This window comes from Salmo salar, chromosome ssa10, assembly GCF_905237065.1.
Source record: "Salmo salar chromosome ssa10, Ssal_v3.1, whole genome shotgun sequence".
NCBI classification, from domain to species: domain Eukaryota; kingdom Metazoa; phylum Chordata; class Actinopteri; order Salmoniformes; family Salmonidae; genus Salmo; species Salmo salar.
Window position 1 is genome coordinate 22,980,558 of NC_059451.1, and position 20,707 is coordinate 23,001,264.

A 20,707-nucleotide genomic window follows, 5' to 3' on the forward strand; every position below is an offset into this window, starting at 1 on the left:
TAATCACACCTTTCAGCACCACAGAAACACAGGGGGCTGACTCTCTGACTCTCTCTACATTACCTGAATAAACAAGCCCTTCTACCTCCATTCTGTCTGTCTCCACCAGGCTCAGGCTCTGTCTGCATCAGACCTCATATCCTGGCCCCAGATGTTTTTCTAGACCTGCTCCTCTCTCAACCTCTCTCTTTCCTCACCCTCCTCTCGCAACCCATCCCTCCTCTGAACCTCTATAGTATCTCTCCCTCCTCCCCTTCCCTCCTCTCTCAACCTCCTCCTAATCCCTCCCTTCCTCCCTCCTCCACATCACAGGTTCATATCACCAGGGCTGTCAATCAGCAGGCCACTGGTGAGAGAAGCCATTTTGACTGACAGACACACTCACACTACAGAGACAGAAACAGGGAGGAGGGAGAGGTACAAAGGATGAGGTAGTGGTGAGTGAGAGTAAATGGAGGGAGGAGAAAGGGGAGGTATGTGTGTGCATGTGAAAGAGAGAGATGAATCAGGGGAGTAAAAGAAGGAAAGAGAGAGAGAAAGCAGCAGATTAACAGTGTGTGAGACAGAGAGAGAGAAAGAGAGGGGGAGCAGGATCCGAGGGAGAGTGTCATGTGGGTGGGGTGGGGGGGACTGAGAGGCATTTGGCATTTGGATAACAAAGCAGATAGCCTCTGTGCATTTCAGAGCCCTAGGGAGACACTAACCGCCAAGGCTGCAGATTCCTCCTCTCCCTGCACTAGTCTAGCAAACAGCAAGATGACAGCCATACTGCCTGCCTCCCACAAACGACACATCTCTCCCCCTTTAAACAGCCCATCCCTTCCTGTAACTCATTATCACACTTATATATACCCAGCACAGTCTACAACAGCCTTGGCTAAAAATGTATATTCTAGAAATGCTCAATGCATTTCCTTTGCGGGGAATTTTGACCCGAGTTAAGAGCGTGTAAATGTAACGTAATTCCCTTTTTATGCATCTTTCTCTTTACTCGTATTCTGACCTTGAATTTAAGCATGAGAATAGCATGCTATTCACCCGCAATTTGTTTTGGGTGGAGATCAAAGAAATGAAGGTGTGGCGGAGGTGTCTACAGATACGCCGTATGCTGACCTTTAATTAATTTACTCATAATTCAACCACCTTTACGCACAATGAAACAATGAATAAGGTGGAGCAACCTGTCAGTTCCAAGTGGAACAACATGTACTTTCTTTTCCCGATGGAAATAACACCATTCTCCATACACTGTAATTTACAAATTGATAAGTGCTATTGATGAGAGCTAGGTAAATGATTAAACCATTTAGATAAGGGGATTGTAAATATAAAGAGCAATTGATTTATGTCTATTTTAGCTTATGATCACTGGAGACAAATGTGAAACCAGTCACGCAGCAGTAAACTGAACCATGTCAACATATCACCTTTTCCGCAGTGAAGTTTATGAAACGCTGGCCTTATAACTCGCATATATGAAATGTGGAGACCCAAGCTATAAACTTCTGTAGCCATGCTCAAATGACAGTATAGGTCCAAACCTACTGAGCTATTTTATGAGTTCTAGAATGTTTTAATTATATGTCCAGACTTTTCACTGTATGTTTTACAATTTTTATTGTGTTAAATATTAGCCACAATTGGTAGCCACAGTCAGTTATACCACCATACATTTATAACTGTCACTTTAGTGTTAGTTTCCTTAAATGTTGCATCATTCCATTCCATTGTTAGTTTACCTTTTTTTCCTCTGCGATGTTTGTGTTTTGGTTCCTGAGGATCACTAGCAATAGTGGATCATATTAGGCTGTATTCCATGTTGGGTAATTATTTGGAACATGTAACCTATTTGAATCATTATGGAATGCACACCATACGTAGCAGTTTAAACCTGGAGCCTGGCGCACAGTTCACGACGACTGGACCGTTGTCATCACAGTGACATGATTAGTGAGGATTATTATAGTAGATTTATAGGACTACTGGTCAACACTTTTCTCACGTTCCAATATTTCATGGATTGAACAATTGAACATGACAACATTCAGGATGAATCAAACCACTGCGTTAGATAAATGTACTGAAAACCCTGCTGAATGAAAAGTCCACGAGAAATTCTGTTGGCCAGCAAGTGGGAGGTTTTTCAGCAGTTGAATTCAATTTATTATGTGCGCGCAAGGGAACCATACCTGCAAAGCCTGTTACGCACCTTCATAAGGTAAGTCTGAATACCAACTACTGAGAAGTGCGTAGGAAAGGCGTGCGTAGGAAAGGCGTGCGTAGGAAAGGCGTGCGTAGGAAAGGCGTACATTTCCTAAGTCTAAATCTGTAGACTTTACCGTAAAATGCTTACTTACAAGCCCTTAACCAACAATGCAGTTCAATAAATAGAGTTAAAAAAATATTTACCAAATAAACTAAAGTAAAAAAAGGTAATTTAGATAATAAGCAGTGAGTAGCAGCAGCCTAAAAACAAAGGGTCTAATGGCTTGGGGGTAGAAGCTGTTATTAAGGAGCCTTTTGGACCGAGTTTTGGCGCTCCGGTACTGCTTGCCGTGAGGTAGCAGAGAGAACAGTCTATGACTATGGAGACTGGAGTCTTCCTCTGACAACGCCTAGTACAGTTGCAGTCGGAAGTTTACATACACCTTAGCCAAATACATTTAAACTCAGTTTGTCGCAATTCCTGACATTTAATCCTAGTAAAAATTCCCTGTCTTAGGTCAGTTATGATCACCACTTTATTTTAAGAATGTGAAATGTCAGAATAATAGTAGAGAGAATTATTTATTTCAGCTTTTATTTTTTTCATCACATTCCCAGTGGGTCAGAAGTTTACATACACTCAATTAGTATTTGGTAGCATTGCCTTTAAATTGTTTAACTTGGGTCAAACGTTTCGGGTAGCCTTCCACAAGCTTCCCACAATGAGTTGGGTGAATTTTGGCCCAGTCCTCCTGACAGAGCTGGTGTAACTGAGTCAGGTTTGTAGACTTCCTTGCTTGCACACGCTTTTTCAGTTCTGCCCACAAATGTTCTATAGGATTGAGGTCAGGGCTTTGTGATGGCCACTCCAATACCTTGACTTTGTTGTCCTTAAGCAATTTTGCACAACTTCGTTAGTATGCTTGGGGTCATTGTCCATTTGGAAGATCCATTTGCGACCAAGCTTTAACTTCCTGACTGATGTCTTTAGATGTTGCTTCAATATATCCACCTAATTTTCCATCCTCATGATGCAATCTACTTTGTGAAGTGCAGCAAAGCACCCCCACAACATGATGCTGCCACCCCCGTGTTCTTCGGCTTGCAAGCCTCCCCCTTTTTCCTCCAAACATAATGATGGGCATTATGGCTAAACAGTTATATTTTTGTTTCATCAGACCAGAGGACATTTCTCCAAAAAGTACAATCTTTGTCCCCATGTGCAGTTGCAAACCGTAGTCTGGCTTTTTTATGACAGTTTTAGAGCAGTGGCTTCTTCCTTGCTGAGCGGCCTTTCAGGTTATGTCGATATAGGACTCGTTTTACTGTGGATATAGATACTTTTGTACCTGTTTCCTCCAGCATCTTCACATGGTTCTTTGCTGTTGTTCTGGGATTGAGTCGCACTTTTTGCACCAAAGTACGTTCATCTCTAGGAGACTGAACACGTCTCCTTCCTGAGCGGTATGACGGCTGTGTGGTCCCATGGTGTTTATACTTGCAGATGAACCAGACTTGTGGAGGTCTAAAACTTTTTTTCTGAGGTCTTGGCTGATTTCTTTTGATTTTCCCATGATGTCAAGCAAAGAGGCACTGAGTTTGAAAGTAGGCTTTGAAATTCATCCACAGGTACACCTCCAATTGACTAAAATTATGTCAATTAGCCTATCAGAAGCTTCTAAAGCCATGACAGCATTTTCTGGAATTTCCCAAGCTGTTTAAAGGCACAGTCAACTTAGTGTATGTAAACTTCTGACCACTGGAATTGTGATACAATGAATTCTAAGTGAAATAATCTGTCTGTAAACAATTGTTGGAAAAATTACTTGTGTCATGCACAAGTAACCGACTTGCCAAAACTATAGTTTGTTAACAAGAAATGTGTGGAGTGGTTGAAAAACAAGTTTTAATGATTCCAACCTAATTGTATCTAAAATTTCCGACTTCAACTCTATATTGGTCCTGGATGGCAGGAAACTTGGCCCCAGTGATGTACTGGGCCATATGCACTGCCTCTGTAGTGCCTTACGGTCAGATGCCGAGCAGTTGCCATACCAGGCGGTGATGCAACCGGTCAGGATGCTCTCGATGGTGCAGCTGTATAACTTTTTGAGGATCTGGGGACCCATGCCAAATCTTTTCAGTCTCTTGAGGGGGAAAAGGTGTTGTCGTGCCCTCTTCACAACTGTCTTGGTGTGTTTGGACCATGATAGTTTGTTGGTGATGTGGACACCAAGTAACTTGAAACTCTCGACCTGCTCCACCACAGCACCATCAATATTAATGGGGGCTTGTTCGGCCCTCCTTTTCCTATAGTCCACGATCATCTCCTTTGTCTTGCTCACATTGAGGGAGAGGTTCTTGTCCTGGCACCACACTGCGAGGTCTCTGACCTCCTCCCTATAGGCTGTCTCATCGTTGTCGGTGATCAGGCCTTCCACTGTTGTGTCGTCAGAAAACGTAATGATGGTGTTGGAGTCGTGCTTGGCCACACAGTTGTGGGCAAACAGGGAGTACAGGAGGGGACTAAGCACGCACCCCTGAGGGGCCCCATTGTTGAGGATCAGCATGGCAGATGTGTTGTTGCCTACCCTTAGCAACTAGGGGCAGCCTGTCAGAAAGTCCAGGATCCAGTTGCAGAGGGAGGTGTTTAGTCCCAGGGTCCTTAGCTTAGTGATGAGCTTTGCGGGCACTATGGTGTTGAACACTGAGCTGTAGTCAATGAACATCATTCTCACAAAGGTGTTCCTTTTGTCCAGGTGGGAATGGGCAGTGTGGAGTGTGATTGAGATTGCATCATCTGTGGATCTGTTGGGTCGGTATGCGAATTGGAGTGGGTCTAGGGTTTCCGGCATGATGGTGTTGATGTGAGCCTTGACCCGCCTTTCAAAGCACTTCATGGCTACCGACGTGAGTGCTACGGGGCGGTAATCATTTAGGCAGGTTACATTCACTTTCAGGGACTATGGTGGTCTGCTTGAAACATGTAGGTATTACAGACTTGGTCAGGGAGAGGTTGAAAATGTCAGTGAAGACACTTTCCAGTTGGTCCGCACATGCTTTGAGTACATGTCCTGATAATCCGTCTGGCCCTGCGGCTTTGTGAATGTTGACCTGTTTAAAGGCCTTGCTCACATCGGCTATGGAGAGTGTAATCACACAGTTGTACAGAACAGCTGGTGCTCTCATGCATGCTTCAGTGTTGCTTGTATCGAAGTGAGCATAAAAGGCATTTAGCTTGTCTGGTACGGTCGTGTCACTGGGCAGCTCACGGCTGGGTTTCCCTTTGTTGTCCATAATAGTTTGCAAGCCCTACCACATCCGACGAGCATTAGAGCCGGTGTAGTAGGATTCAATCATAGCCCTGTATTGACGCTTTGCCTGTTTGATGGTTTGTCTGAGGGCATAGCGGGATTTCTTATAAGCATCCAGGTTAGAGTCTTGCTCCTTGAAAGCTCCTGCCTTTAGCTCGGTGCAGATGTTGCCTGTAATCCATGGCTTCTAGTTGGGATAATTATGTACGGTCACCGTGGGGACGACATCACCGATCAATTGCAAAAATCGCTGAAGTTGGAGACTTTTATTTCCCTCACCAACTTTAAACATCAGCTATCTGAGCAGCTAACCGATCGCTGCAGCTGTACATAGCCCATCTGTACATTGCCCACCCTATCTACCTACCTCATCCCCTTACTGTTTTTATTTTATTTACTTTTCTGCTCTTTTTGCACACCAGTATCTCTACATGCACATCTTCATATGCTCATTTATCACTCCAGTGTTAATCTGCTAAATTGTAATTATTTGCTCCTATGGCCTATTTATTGCTTACCTCCTCATGCCTTTTGCACAGGTCGCAGTTGTAAATTAGAACTTTTTCTCAACTTGCCTACCTGGTTAAATAAAGGTGAAATAAATAAAAAAACGTATTGATGAAGCCGGTAACTGAGGTGGCATACTCCTCAATGCCATTTGATGAATCCTGGAACATATTCCAGTCTGTGCTAGCAAAACAGTCCTGTAGCGTAGCATCAGCGTCATCTGACCACTTCCGTATTGAGCGAGTCACTGGTACTTCCTGCTTTAGTTTTTGCTTGTAAGCAGGAATCAGGAGGATACAATTATGTTAGATTTGCCAAATGGAGGGCAAGGGAGAGATTTGTATGCGTCTCTGTGTGTGAAGTAAAGGTGGTAACATTTTGAGTGTGTGTATTTTTCACCTGGAAAATACTGGCTCCATATGGCGTCCTCCACGCATTCAGCAGATTGTCCTTCCCTGTACTCACAAACCACTTGCCTGAAACACACACACGCACGCACACACGCGCAAGCAAACACACACACAAACACACAACATTACACTTGGGCACAGCAGACGTATGGACTACACATCTCATTAGCATAAATATCAAAGTTAGAAGAGTGTGTGTGAGTGTGGCAGAGTTGTGAGCTTGTACGTACCACAGGAGGCGAACTTGAGTGAGAGCACACAGCTCTCGTGGAGGTGCAGCTGGTACTTGTCTGGTTTGGAGACGTGCAGCACTTCTACATTACTGCTCTCCATACCCACTGCCAGCCACTCTCCTGTAGGACAGTAGCCCAGAGAGAAGATCTAGAGGGAGGGAGGGAGGGAGGTAGAAGGAGCGAGTGTGGGAGAAAAGGAGAGAAAGTTCATTACATGAGTGAACGGAGCTCATCTGACAAAGACCATCAGCAGCATCATCATGAGTCAGTTTTTCACAATTCCTGACATTTAATCCTCAGAAAAAGTCCCTGTCTTAGGTCAGTTAGGATCCCCACTTTATTTTAAGAATGTGAAATGTCAGAATAATATTAGAGAGATTTATTTCAGCTTTTATTTCTTTCATCACATTCCCAGTGGGTCAGAAGTTTACATACACTCAATTAGTATTTGGTAGCATTGCCTTTAAATTGTTTAACCTGTTGGGGCTAGGGGGCAGTATTTTCACGGCTGGATAAAAAAACGTACCCGATTTAATCTGGTTACTAATCCTAACCAGTAACTAGAATATGCATATACTTATTATATATGGATAGAAAACACCCTAAAGTTTCTAAAACTGTTTGAATGGTGTCTGTGAGTATAACAGAACTCATTTGGCAGGCAAAACCCTGAGACATTTTCTGACAGGAAGTGGATACCTGATGTGTTGAATTACCTTTAAGCCTATGCCAATGAAACACACAGGGGTTGGTTAATGTTTTGGCACTTCCTATTGCTTCCACTAGATGTCACCAGCCTTTACAAAGTGTTTTGAGTCTTTTACTGTGAGATCTGACCGAACAAGAGCCATGGAACGGTGATGGCCGATTAGACTCTGGCGCGCGAGTTCATGTTGGGTACCCTCGTTCCAATACGTTTTAAAAGAGAATGCATTCGTCCACCTTGAATATTATTCATGTTCTGGTTAAAAAAGGCCCTAATGATTTATGCTATACAACGTTTGACATGTTTGAACGAACGTAAATATATTTTTTCCCCTCGTTCATGAAGTGAAGTCCGGCGGGCTTAGATCATGTGCTAACAAGACGGAGATTTTTGGACATAAATGATGAGCTTTTTTGAACAAAACTACATTCGTTATGGACCTGTGATACCTGGAAGTGACATCTGATGAAGAGAATCAAAGGTAATGGATTATTTACATAGTATTTTCGATTTTAGATCTCCCCAACATGGCGGCTAGTCTGTATCGCAACGCGTATTTTTCTGGGCGCAGTGCTCAGATTATTGCAAAGTGTGATTCCCAGTAAGGTTATTTTTAAATCTGGCAAGTTGATTGCGTTCAAGAGATGTAAATCTATAATTCTTTAAATGACAATATAATATTTTACCAATGTTTTCTAATTTTAATTATTTAATTTGTGGTGCTGACTTGACTGCCGGTTATTGGAGGGAAACGATTTCCTCAACATCAACGCCATAGTAAAACGCTGTTTTTGGATATAAATATGAACTTGATAGAACTAAAAATGCATGCATTGTCTAACATAATGTCCTAGGAGTGTCATCTGATGGAGATTGTAAAAGGTTAGTGCATCATTTTAGCTGGTTTTATGGTTTTGGTGACCCTGTCTTTGAATTGACAAAACATTACACACAGCTATTGTCAATGTACTCTCCTAACATAATCTAACTTTATGCTTTCGCCATAAAACCTTTTTGAAATCGGACAACGTGGTTAGATTAAGGAGATGTTTATCTTTCAAAGGGTGTAAGATAGTTGTATGTTTGAAAAATTTGAATTTTGACATTTATTTGGTTTCAAATTTGCCGCTCTTGAAATGCACCTGCTGTTGATGGAGTGCACCACGGGGGGGACGCTAGCGTCCCACCTAGCCCATAGAGGTTAACTTAGGTCAAACGTTTCGGGTAGCCTTCCACAAGCTTCTCACAATAAGCTGGGTGAATTTTGGCCCATTCCTCCTGACAGAGCTGGTGTAACTGAGTCAGGTTTGTAGGCCTCCTTGCCCGTACAGGCTTTTTCAGTTCTGACCACAAATGTTCTATAGGATTGAGGTCAGGGCTTTGTGATGGCCACTCCAATACCTTGACTTTTTTGTCCTTAAGCCATTTTGCCACAACTTTTGAAGTATGCTTGGGGTCATTGTCCATTTGGAAGACCCATTTGCGACCAAGCTTTAACTTCCTGACTGATGTTTTGAGATGTTGCTTTAATATATCCACATAATTTTCCTACCTCATGATGCCATCTATTTTGTGAAGTGCATCAGTCCCTCCTGCAGCAAAGCACCCCCAATACATGATGCTGCCACCCCTTGGCTTCATGGTTGGGATGGTGTTCTTCGGCTTGCAAGCCTCCCCCTTTTTCCTCCAAACATAATGATGGTCATTATGGCTAAACAGTTCTATTTTGATTCATCAGACCAGAGGACATTTCTCCAAAAAGTACGATCTTTGTCCTCATGTGCAGTTGCAAACCGTAGTCAGGCTTTTTTATGGCAGTTTTGGAGCAGTGGACTTTCAGGTTATGTCGATATAGGACTCGTTTTACTGTGCATATAGATATTTTTGTACCTGTTTCCTCCAGCACCTTCACAAGGTTCTTTGCTGTTGTTCTGGGATTGATTTGCACCTTTCGCACAAAAGTACGTTCATCTCTAGGAGACAGAACGCGTCTCCTTCCTGAGCGGTATGACGGCTGTGTTTATACTTGCGTACTATTGTTTGTACAGATGAATGTGGTACCTTCAGACGTTTGAAAATTGCTCCCAAGGATGAACCAGACTCGTGGAGGTCTACAATTTATTTTCTGAGGTCTTGGCTGATTTCTTTTGATTTACCCATGATGTCAAGCAAAGAGGCACTGAGTTTGAAGGTAGGCCTTGAAATACATCCACAGGTACACCTCCAATTGACTCAAATTATGTCAATTGGCTTCTAAAGCCATGACAGCATTTTCTGGAATTTTCCAAGCTGTTTAAAGCCCCAGTCAACTTAGTGTATGTAAACTTCTGACCCACTGGAATTGTGATACAGTGAAATATAAGTGAAATAATCTGTCTGCAAACAATTGTTGGAAAAATTACTTGTGTCATGCACAAAGTAGATGTCCTAACCGACTTGCCAAAGCTATAGTTTGTTAACAAGAAATTTGTGGAGTGGTTGAAAAACAAGTTTTAATGACTCCAACCTAAGTGTATCTAAACTTCCGACTACAACTGTACAATTGAAAATATTACATGAAATTACATTTCATAACACTTTTCACAACACATTAAGTGTGTTGCCTCAGGCCACTACTCTGTTATCACATATCTACAATACAAAATACATGTGTACGTGTGTGTAGAGTGCGTGTCTTATCATGTGTCTGTGCCTGTGTGTGTGTGTCTTTTCACAGTCTCCACTGTTCCATAAGGTGCATTTTTATCTGTTTTTTTATCTGATTCTACTGCTTGCATCAGTTACCTGATGTGGAATAGAGTTCCATGTAGCCATGGCTCTATGTAGTACTGTGCACCTACCATAGTCTGTCCTGGACATGGGGACTGTAAAGAGACCTCTTGTGGCATGTCTTGTGGGGTATGCATGGGTGTCCGAGCTGCGTGCTAGTAGTTTTAACAGACGCCTCCGTGCATTCAGCCTGCCTGACCATTCTGCCTGCCTTGACCACGACCCTGTCTGCCACTCTGTACCTCCTGGACTCTGATCTGGTTTTGACCTTTTTGCCTGTCCACAACCATTCTCTTGCCTACCCCTTTGGATTAATAAACATTGTAAGACTCCAACCATCTGCCTCCTGTGTCTGCATTTTTGGTCTCACCTTGTGCCTTGATACAGTTACTCGAAGCAGCTTAGTCACCTCAACTTTCTCAATTTACACATTAATTATTACAAGATTTAGTTGAGGTTTAGTGAATGATTTGTCCCCAAATACAATACTTTTAGTTTTGAAATATTTAGGACTAACTTATTCCCTGCCACCCATTCTGAAACAAACTGCAGCTCTTTGTTAAGTGTTGCAGTGATTTCACTCGCTGTAGTAGCTGACGTGTATAGTGTTGATTCATCTGCATACAGAGACACACTGGCTTTACTCAAGGCCAGTTGTATGTCATTAGTAAAGATTGAAAAAACGTAAGGGGCATAGACAGCTGCCCTGGGGAATTCCTGATTCTACCTGGTTTATGTTGGAGAGGCTTCCATTAATGTCCTTCCCTATAAGTGTGCTGAAAGGCTGTCAATTGTTTACAGTAAAATAGCATTGTATCTGGTCAAACACAAATTATTCCCAAAGTTTACTAAGGGTTGGTAACAGGCTGATTACTGGCTCAAATAGTTAACCAAAGGCAGCTTTACAATTCTTGGGTAGCTGAATTACTTTTGCTTCCCTCCAGGCCTAAGGGTGCACACGTTCTAGTAGGTTTAGATTGAAGATATGGTAAATAGGAGTGGCAATATCGTCCGCTAATATCCTCAGTAATTTTCCATCCAAGTTGTCAGACCCCGATGTCTTGTCATTGTTGATAGACAACAATCATTTTCCCCCTCTTCCACACTCACTTTACGAAATTCTAAATCACAATGTTTGTCTTTCATCATTTGATCAGCTATACTTGGATGTGTAGTGTCAGCATTTGTTGCTGGCATGTCATACCTACATTTGCTGATCTTGCCAATGAAAAAATCATTAAAGTAATTGGCAATATCAGTGGGTTTTGTGATGAATGAGCCATCTGATTCAATGAATGATGTTTTTGCCCTAAATTTCATTTAAGGTGCTACAAAGCTTTTTACTATCAATCTTTATATAATGTATCTTTGTTTCATAGTATAGTTTCTTTTTATTCAGTTTAGTCACAGGATTTCTCAATTTGCAGTACATTTGCCAACTGGTTGTGCAGCCAGACTTATTTGCCATTCCTTTTGCCTCATCCCTCTCAACCATACCATTTATCAATCAATCGTCAGGGATTTAACAGTTTTTACAGTCATTTTCTTAATGATTGCATATTAGCAACTGGAATAAGCAATTTCCAAATGTGTCAAGTGCAGCGTCTGGTTGCTCCTCATTACACACTACAGACCAACAAATACTCTTTACATCAACATATCAATCACTACAAAACTTATTTTACACTATATTAGGCCAACTATATTGTGAGCATTACATCCAATGGATTTGGATACTGCTTTACAGAAAATTTCTGCAGCATTAGGAAAGATGTGATCAATACATGTTGATGATTTAATTCCTGGGCTGTTTGTAACTACCCTGGTAGGTTGACTGATAACCTGAACCAGGTTGCAGGCACAAGTTACAGTTTTAAGCTTTTTCTGGAGTGGGCAGCTTGATGAAAGCCAGTCAAAATTTAAATTACCCAGAAAATATACCTCTCTGTTTATCACATACATTATCAAGCATTTCACACATTATCCAGATACTGACTGTTAGCACTTGGTGGTCTATAGCAGCTTCCCACAAGAAAGGGCTTTAGGTGAGGCAGATTAACATGTAGCCATATTACTTCAACAGTACTTAACAGGATCCAGGAACCTAAATGATTTGGATGGATCCCATCCTCCTTATAAAACAAGCTTTGTTTTCAGAAGGTATCAAAATTGTCAAATGTTACACCCACAGACTTGCAATAGTCACGTAGCCAGTCATGGAGGGCTAAAAGTCTGAAACATTCAATACCACGATTTAGGGAGAGCACAGGGACAGATATTATGGGGCGTTCGTTGGTGTCAATTAGAGACCCAATCAGTTATTTTAAATCAATTTTAGCCTTCTGAGCTGCCCTTCATAATGTCATCGAATCCCACATGAACTATGATAGACTCAATTTCCTGATGCTGGTTTAAAATGTTTGGGAGCAGCTTATTGATGTCCTGTATCCATTTTTGCTCTAGGGACTGAGACATTTCTCACCATTGAACTGCCCAATACAATGGCCGGAGAAGGGGATGGAGAAATACACCCATTCCTACCCCTCACACAATTTGTGGAACCTTTCACGGGCCCAGGAGAAGCAGGATAGCATACACCCGAAGCTACCAGTGATAGGTCCAGACCTCCCACAGCAGGCAGAACCCCGTCAGAGAGAGGGGAAAGGAGCCAAACTCGATAACGAAGCCGCTGCTGGAGTCAGCGTAGATGGAGTCAGCACAGCTGTCGCAGTCACAGGCAGTCCCAGCGATAAAGGCGCAGGTAGATCAGGCACCAGGACGGCGTAGACAATCCTCATGTGAATCTGCTCCGCACCTCTCCCAGACACTCCAGTCCGCTTAGCAGCATGCCGCTGCCTTCGGTTTCCACGACTTTGTGACATGGGCCCAGCGATGATTGGAACAATCATCTTGCTGTTCTCCGTCTACTCCACTATGGAAGAGGAGAAGCAGATGGAGACGACTTCCTTGGCAGGCAAGTTCCAGGTAGCACAGGCAATTCGGATAAGGACAGATGACAAGGCAGGGATACATCCATCAAGCCCGAGCTACGTCCAGCCACATGAGCTGAGAACGAGAAAGTTCCAATTTGTGTTTTCCCCATAAGTTCACACAGACTTGAAATTTGCTTGCTAAGGATAGCCACCTCATTCCTGTAATCCTCTGCAAGCAAAACAATTGCCACATTGGAACTCCAGATTGTCAATATTGTCCCAGACAAGAGCGTAATAAACACAGCTTCTACAGTGCTGGAAATGTTTATTAGCTATTCCAGGCGATGCGGGCTCCATTGCAACCTAGTTAGCTAGCTGTCAGCGGGTTGACACAAACACTTATGAACAAAATAAAACTTTGGAAACAACAGGCCGAAACAACAGGTCGAAGCCCGGCAGGTATCCAAGTAACTGATGAACATGAAAAAAACTAATGTGTAGTTGTAATTGCATTCGCAAACTTGTAACTTAATATTTGCGAGCAATAATTGCATTTGTACACCTGCACATGTCAATTTCTGGCGCTCAGACTTTTGGCAGTGCTCTAGCGCCCTACTGTGACAAAAATATGTAGATGTGCAAACAGTGATGTGATAGAACAGAGAGAAACAGTGACTGGTCTGAAATAGAGGCTGTTATGTATCATATATTAACAGGTGCAGTGCTTCTCATAAAGGCAGTACTGAGCTGGTCTTAGCTAGTCTCAGCTAATCGCACAATGTCTCAGGTGTTCCATCAGTACCTGTGAGGTGAAGTCGTGCTGCTGCAGCTGCCGTCCCTCTCTCAGGTCCCAGCAGCGTACTGTGTTGTCCAGCCCCCCCGTCCACAGTTTGGTCCCATCGTTGGAGATGTCAATACAGCTGGCCCCGTCAGTGTGGCCCTGGAACTGCCTGGGGAGCAGAAGGATCAACATCAACACCTAGCCATTCAGCTGTAATCCATAGTCTATACAGTAAACCTCTACCCTGCTTTCTCCTCCCCCTATCCTCTTACCTGACCAGGGGCTCTGGTTGTGCAGGTCCCAGACTACGATGTCTCCCCCTAAACACCTACTAACCTCCTCCTCATCCTCCTCTCCTCCTCCTCTTACCTGACCAGGGTCTGGTTGTGCAGGTCCCAGACTACGATGTTGCCGTCACTGCAGCAGGAGAAGCAGACCTTGTTGTCGGGGGAGATGGCCAGAGCGTAGCAGGCCGGGGCAGAAGACGTCAACTCCGCCTTGATGCGGGGAGTAGGTGTGGCCAAGTCCCAGATTGACAACGTGCTGGCCTCGCCTCCAACAATGAGGGTCCGCCCATCAGGGAGAATCTTACATGAGCGGATGTAGTTATCCCTGTTCTGATTGGTGTGAAGAGAGAACATGTGTATTGGACCAGCAAAACAAACAATATTATTGGTTAAGCCTTTTAAAGTGTGTGTCCACTCACCAGACAGTCGAGCTGGGCCATGGCACTCTTGCTGCCAGGCTGGCTGATGTCCCACACCTTGACACAGCCCTTGCCGCCGGTGTAGACGTGGCGTGTGGAGGTGCTGATGGTGACGGCACACACCACCTCTCCGTGGTTCAGAGTGTGGATCTGACGGGCATGCCGTGGGATGCCCGTGCCCAGCAGGGCATCCGGAGGGAAAGGCACCGGCTGCATCTGTCCATCCGCACTGACGTGGAAAGAGTAGGCACTGGAGAGAGGCAGGAGGAAGGAGAGAATGGAAAGAGTGCCAACCACTGCAATCTACATCTGTATATTATTACAAAAACGAAGTGCTTGCTACTTGCTAAAACCTTGAAGACTGTCAACACTGCATTAGAAGTTGAGAAATAGTATTCTAGTACAGAGTGTTATTTGTGATGGGAGAGTTTGCGGCTTGCTCCAGCTATAACAACAACAGCCATCTTTCTTTCTGTCTGGATAGATTTAGATGGAGGAGAAGAGAGACGTACGGTTTTCCCCCGGAGGATCCACCAGGCAGTGAGGAGGACAGCCCTGGGGCCCTGAGGTGGGACCGAGACTCATACGCCATCTGGAGAGACTAGGAGGACCAAGACATTAGGAGTTTACTAATAGAATCATCCTGTGTTGTAACAGTTTAATCTCAGTAAATCCTAATCTCATCAAGTTGAGTGAAATCTTGACAATTCATCCAAAACAAGCTTCCAAACCAAATGCTACTAAGAATCCATCTTCATCAATAAAACATGTATTGTTTTAAATGAGTGGTGCACATCTTCGATCCTCTAGGCAACTGGTTTTCCTTCTTGCTTTCTAATTGAAAGCAATCTAATTGATTTAGACCTGGGTAACCAGGTGTGCGCACTAACTGGCGAATTAGAGACATAATTTATCAATTAAGTGCCAGGAAGAGACAAAGACTATAGACAATGCAGCCAGTGAGGTCTGCCATTGTAGACAGGTGTTTTAAACAGAGAGACCAGTGATGCGTGGTATCTAACTCACCAAGGGGCTGCGGGTGTAGACGCTGGCGGCGGTGCTGATCTGGGGCGAGAGGGTCAGGGCAGCCCCGAAGCCCCCGGGACTAGCCAGCTCCCCGTTGAGGCCTGCGTGGGACACCACCCCAAAGTGAGCTGGGTATGAACCGGGGGGCACAGACAGGGGACTGCGGAGAGCTGGAGAGGGGGTGAGGGGGGAGATGAGAACACACCTTACATTCCAGCGGGTAAAAAGGGTTAGGATGATGTCGAACTGCTAGAGATGTGTTGTCAACAATCAAGTTCATCTCGGTTTCTTATAGGCTACAATGCCGTCTTTATTGCTTTAGGCAGAATATGGCAGATGTGAGTACAATACGGGACTACAGGAGCATATCATCACAGTAGGTGTGGGATAATGGTACTATGATCAGATGGAAGGTATAATTATGGTATTACAGGGCTATATGATCACAGTAGGGTGATTTGAAGGTTTAACAGGGGTGCAGGGGTATAATAACAGGGGTACAGACATAGGGTATGGCAGGCAGACACGGGTGTCTGACTCACCCAGGGAGTCAGCGGAGGAGGCAGCCTTGCTGAGCAGACGGAGGCAGGACGTACTGGGGCCGGCGGGGCCGGGGGTAAGGGCCTCACGGTGAGAGGGGGACGGGGTGCTCGACTTAGACAACGGCGACCCAGACTTCTCCATCTACAGAGAGGTAAAGAGATACTGTCAAACGAAGCCCCGCCATACAGATACTGTAATTGGTGGATTTTGGCCACCATGTTAATGCTTGACAATGAATCAATGTATCATACCTGTGCTGGGTCCTTGGCCTTGCCAGGGGTGGGGCTGCGTGGTGGTTGGGGGGAAGGGGCCTCCCCGGGGCTCCTGGGGGACCCTGGTAACTCCTTCCTCAGGGTGGGGGCCCGGTCCAGACCGTTCCCATGGGGGGAGTGATGGGGGCTGCCCACGGGGGATGTGGGCTCCTGGAGACACACAGAGATATGGGAGACCAGGTCACCCCAAAAGCCATGCAAGAAGATAGTAGCCTTCACATTGGCTGTGAAAAAAACAAAAACCCGTAAATCTGTAACATTATAGACATTATAGATTCCTATAGTATCTGTATGGGTTTAAGCACAAGTGTGCATGAGGCCTGTATGGTACTGTAAGTCAAACTCAGCCGACTGTCTACCTCCCTGCCACAGCCACCTAAATAAAACCATTCCCATCTGCTCCCAGTGTGCTGCAGTCAGCACTTCTACTGTGTCTGAGCAGAACAGACATCCATAGACTGTTCTAGTATAGTCACCAGAGACACTCCCTCTCACACACCCATTAAGCACATTTGTCAAATTCTCCAATTGTTCTGTATTCACAAATCACACAAGAGACTTTCCTGCTTTTGTGCATTGTGCTGCGCAGTATCAAACACAGAAGGCTTAGATAAAACATATTTTGGTACACTGCGTGAAGTATTTAAAGAATGTAAACATTCTGAGGGCATAAACGGCTTTGCATAAATAAAGGAAGCACACTGCTGCCATCTGATGAAAGGAGGGGTGTGTGCGTGTGTTTATGTGTGCATGAGGTGTGTGTGTATATGTGGTTTTGTGTGTTCAGCAGGGGGACTGTATTCGGTAGGAGAGGATGAGAAAAGCAGCAAGCCAACTCCCAAGAATGTGCTTATATAATAATATTCACTATTTTCAAAATCCCGACGCAGGTGTCTAATTCTCCTATACTTAACCAGCCACAGTGAAACAACAGGGTCTTAGAGAGAGGAGACTCAGCTTTCCATTTGAACTATGTTCTTTTGGCTGGGGAGGGTCTGGTCAATACGGACCGGTTTCAGCCAGTAGGCTATAGTAGTTATATATGACTCATTGTTTGTTTTTCAGCAGCAGTATCGGATGCTGATTTAAGGTCAGTTTAGCGTTTTCTCTCTGATGGTTGCCGTTAGACTGGGGTCAGGGTAAGCTGATCCTAGATCTGTGCCAATGGTTGACAAACACACTTACCTCGTTAGAGACATCCACAACCAGGTTGTCCTCACTCTTGTCCCCATCACTGTCCTGTGAGACAGAGGAGAGAGGAGAATGTCAGAAACACAAACATTCTCTATCACGCACACATCGCCCACCCCTCACTCCCTCACTCTGTCAGGCACACACAACCTCTCTCACTGTTTGGCCATATCACTGCTTTACTCCTCTCTCTCCCTTCCTCTTTATCTCTGGGAATATGGGTGACAGCGATGGCACTTAGTCACCATGGCAACAACGCTTTGATGTGATCATGGCCTGATATTCCTATTGACATCACGTGGAGTGACATCACTCACTAATTGTATTGAGCCAGATCAGGGCCACGGTGGAGATGAGACTATTCCTGGACATAGACAGACCGGAGCTAGGACAAAAACAACCATCATGTAGTACAGAGAGGCTGATGATCAACAGAGCTCCCTGTCCAGCCTGTTTTAAAAACACTACACCTCCCTTTACGAGAGGCTACACTGATGTGACGTGTGAGGCAGCTCTCATACTAATGTGACGTGTGAGGCAGCTCTCATACTGATGTGACGTGTGAGGCAGCTCTCATACTGATGTGACGTGTGAGGCAGCTCTCATACTGATGTGACGTGTGAGGCAGTTCTCATACTGTATTTATGTCAATCAGAACACTCACTCCACAGAGCGAGAGAGATCATGTTCACTAGGGTTATCTATTTTGGTGATCAATCACTTCCAAGTTAAACACATATTTGACTGGTAGTAGGAGTGTGACCCCCGGTTAACCTGTGATGTCAGAGACACCGTTAATACTGCGGGTTTGATTGAATGGCGTACGTACGTAGTGAGGTGGGAGGGGCTCTTTGTCATCACAGCGCCTCCTCTTTGCGTCCCCTCCCTGGGAGGAGGAGTACCCCCCCGACGGGCCCTGGCGCTCCTCCACCGGTTGGCTGTCTGTCGATGACACTGACTTACTCTGCACACACACACACAACACACACACACATAAAAGAGAGAAAAACACACAGCAGGTAAGTCATACAGAAAATGCAACCAAACAACACATTTATGAATGTGTTATTATGAATGAACTTTCTCCCTGACACTGAAAACTTCATGTAAAATATGACTCTGATCATTGTACAAGAAGCCCATTTTCTGGCTATTTATACCAGAAAGAGCGTGGTGGGACTCCCCATAATAGAGGAATAAAACATCAAAGTGGAGTATTATTTCTGGGGTCAATGTGGCATAACTCTATTCTCTTTCATCGGTTGCCTCCTTCGGAAAGTTCTGCTCTTTAGAACTGTAGAGGACACAGGAAGGAAGCTGGTTGGACGGACATGACCAGAACACACAAAGAACCACAGTTTTCTCAACAAACTCCCAGTCTTCTCCTCCATCTCTCACTCCCCCTCTCCTTCTTCCCCTCACTTTCTCTTTCTTCCTCTATTTAAAATTCAAAAATGTAATATTGGCACGACTTAACAAATACAAATTGCTATGCATCTCTCCTACCTCCTTCCCTCCATATTTTGAAGGACGTTAATACAAACCCGACCTCTTATCAGTACATTGGGTAAAGGGGTTAAGAAAATAAAGAAAAGGCTATTGCAAACTTAAATCATTTTTGACTTTGTAATAAAATAAAGACACAGTCAAATGTTTCCCTTTTTACTTGCTCCCCTCAGAGTACCCTCCCTATTTCCTTCTTTCTTTCCTCTCTCCTTCTATATCTCTCATTTCTTCTCTCAACCTTTCTTCTCTCAACCTCTTTCTGTTATTATCAGAGTGAGTGTGAGTGAGGACAGCTGTCCAGTAGTCTACTGGTCTGTGGGTTCCTTCAGTTCCAACACACCAAGGTTATATCTGACCACAGAGTAAGAGACAGCCCAATGACCATCCTACTGGACCCATATCACCATAATATTATTGTCTCCATAGAACTGACCAGTGTTCTATTGGACCCTAGTCAAGGAACAATATCACTGTTCTACTGTTGTATTCGCTTTAATAATTCTAGTACTGTGTTTTATTAATGGCAGCTCTGCAACAAAACATACGTTTTTTAGAGTTCCTCCTTAAAGAGACTCTCTTTTTCCCTCACTTTACATCAAAGTCACATAAACACACACACTCACACACAAGCACGCACGTATACACACAAAATGCACACACAAGCGCATGAACAAGCACACACACACACACGTTGGGGTTACTTACCCTGCTGGGCGCACCGTCTGGGAAGGAACAGAGAGGGGGGAGGGCATTGACGTCAGTATAGATAATAACAACAACAATCCCACAGCAAGCCAAGGTCAACCTGAAAAAGGCCTGTCCCACTGCAATAAAAACACAAGCTTTGTATTGTGCATGTATCCAATCTGCAGTGCTGCCCTCTCTGTCTCCACTCCTCTGACACAATGCTCTCTGTCTTCCCCTATTCACTCATTCAGCATTCATGTCTGCTCTGTCTCTTTCTCTTCTTTTCTGCACCAGGGACCTAGAAGTTTAACATATAACCACGCTACGTCAATATACAGCCTTGCAGGCAACGGAGTGCCATTTGTCAGTTGTTTTTCTTAAAGATCGTCTAGTAGTTAGAGAGTGTTGGACTAGTAACCGAAAGGTTGCTTGATCGAATCCCCGAGCTGACAAGGTAAAAATCTGTTGTTCTGCCCCTGAACAAGGCAGTTAACCCACTGTTCCCCAGTAGGCTGTCATTGTGAATATGAATTTGTTCTTAACTGACTTGCCTAGTTAAATAAATAAAAAAAGAATACTCTGCCACCCTTTGAGTTCAATTAAAGTTCAACCAAGTGGTTATCTTGTATCAAAAGCTGACACATTTCAGTACTACAGCTCTCCACCAGTGTCCTTCACGTGGAGGTCAGTCAGTGAGTCGTACCTCTCAGGTGCTCAGGGTCCAGGTGGTTGCGTTCGTCCTTGGAGGCCAGGTGGGCTGAGACTCCCAGGGCTCCAGTGAGGGCCAGTAGGCCCGAGCCTCCCCCCAGAGAGAGCCCTGACGGGTGGGGAGTCAGGGGGATACCTGGGGTGTGGTGAGACAGGTGCTGGAGCTGCTGCTGCTGTACACCAGGGAGACAGGGCAGGGGGGAGACGGAA

The 20,707-nt window shown here is 44.4% G+C and overlaps 1 protein-coding gene across 2 annotated transcripts in view; it reads right to left on the minus strand.

Moving 5' to 3' along the window:
* Positions 1-20,707, minus strand: part of LOC106613800 (transducin-like enhancer protein 4) — a 77,275-nt gene that overhangs the window by 8,083 nt on the left and 48,485 nt on the right. Inside the window, exons 7-19 of one of the 2 annotated variants that reach the window (XM_014216421.2) lie at positions 20,493-20,667; positions 19,808-19,824; positions 18,426-18,560; positions 17,591-17,644; positions 16,385-16,555; positions 16,133-16,274; positions 15,591-15,760; positions 15,077-15,165; positions 14,565-14,814; positions 14,228-14,475; positions 13,880-14,027; positions 6,667-6,817; positions 6,426-6,502 (exon numbers count right to left, since the gene is read on the minus strand). In XM_014216421.2, coding sequence (XP_014071896.1) covers positions 6,426-6,502; positions 6,667-6,817; positions 13,880-14,027; positions 14,228-14,475; positions 14,565-14,814; positions 15,077-15,165; positions 15,591-15,760; positions 16,133-16,274; positions 16,385-16,555; positions 17,591-17,644; positions 18,426-18,560; positions 19,808-19,824; positions 20,493-20,667 — 1,827 coding nt within the window. Of the gene's footprint in view, positions 1-6,425; positions 6,503-6,666; positions 6,818-13,879; positions 14,028-14,227; positions 14,476-14,564; positions 14,815-15,076; positions 15,166-15,590; positions 15,761-16,132; positions 16,275-16,384; positions 16,556-17,590; positions 17,645-18,425; positions 18,561-19,807; positions 19,825-20,492; positions 20,671-20,707 lie in introns of both variants that reach the window. The other variant, XM_014216420.2, reaches the window with a different exon arrangement.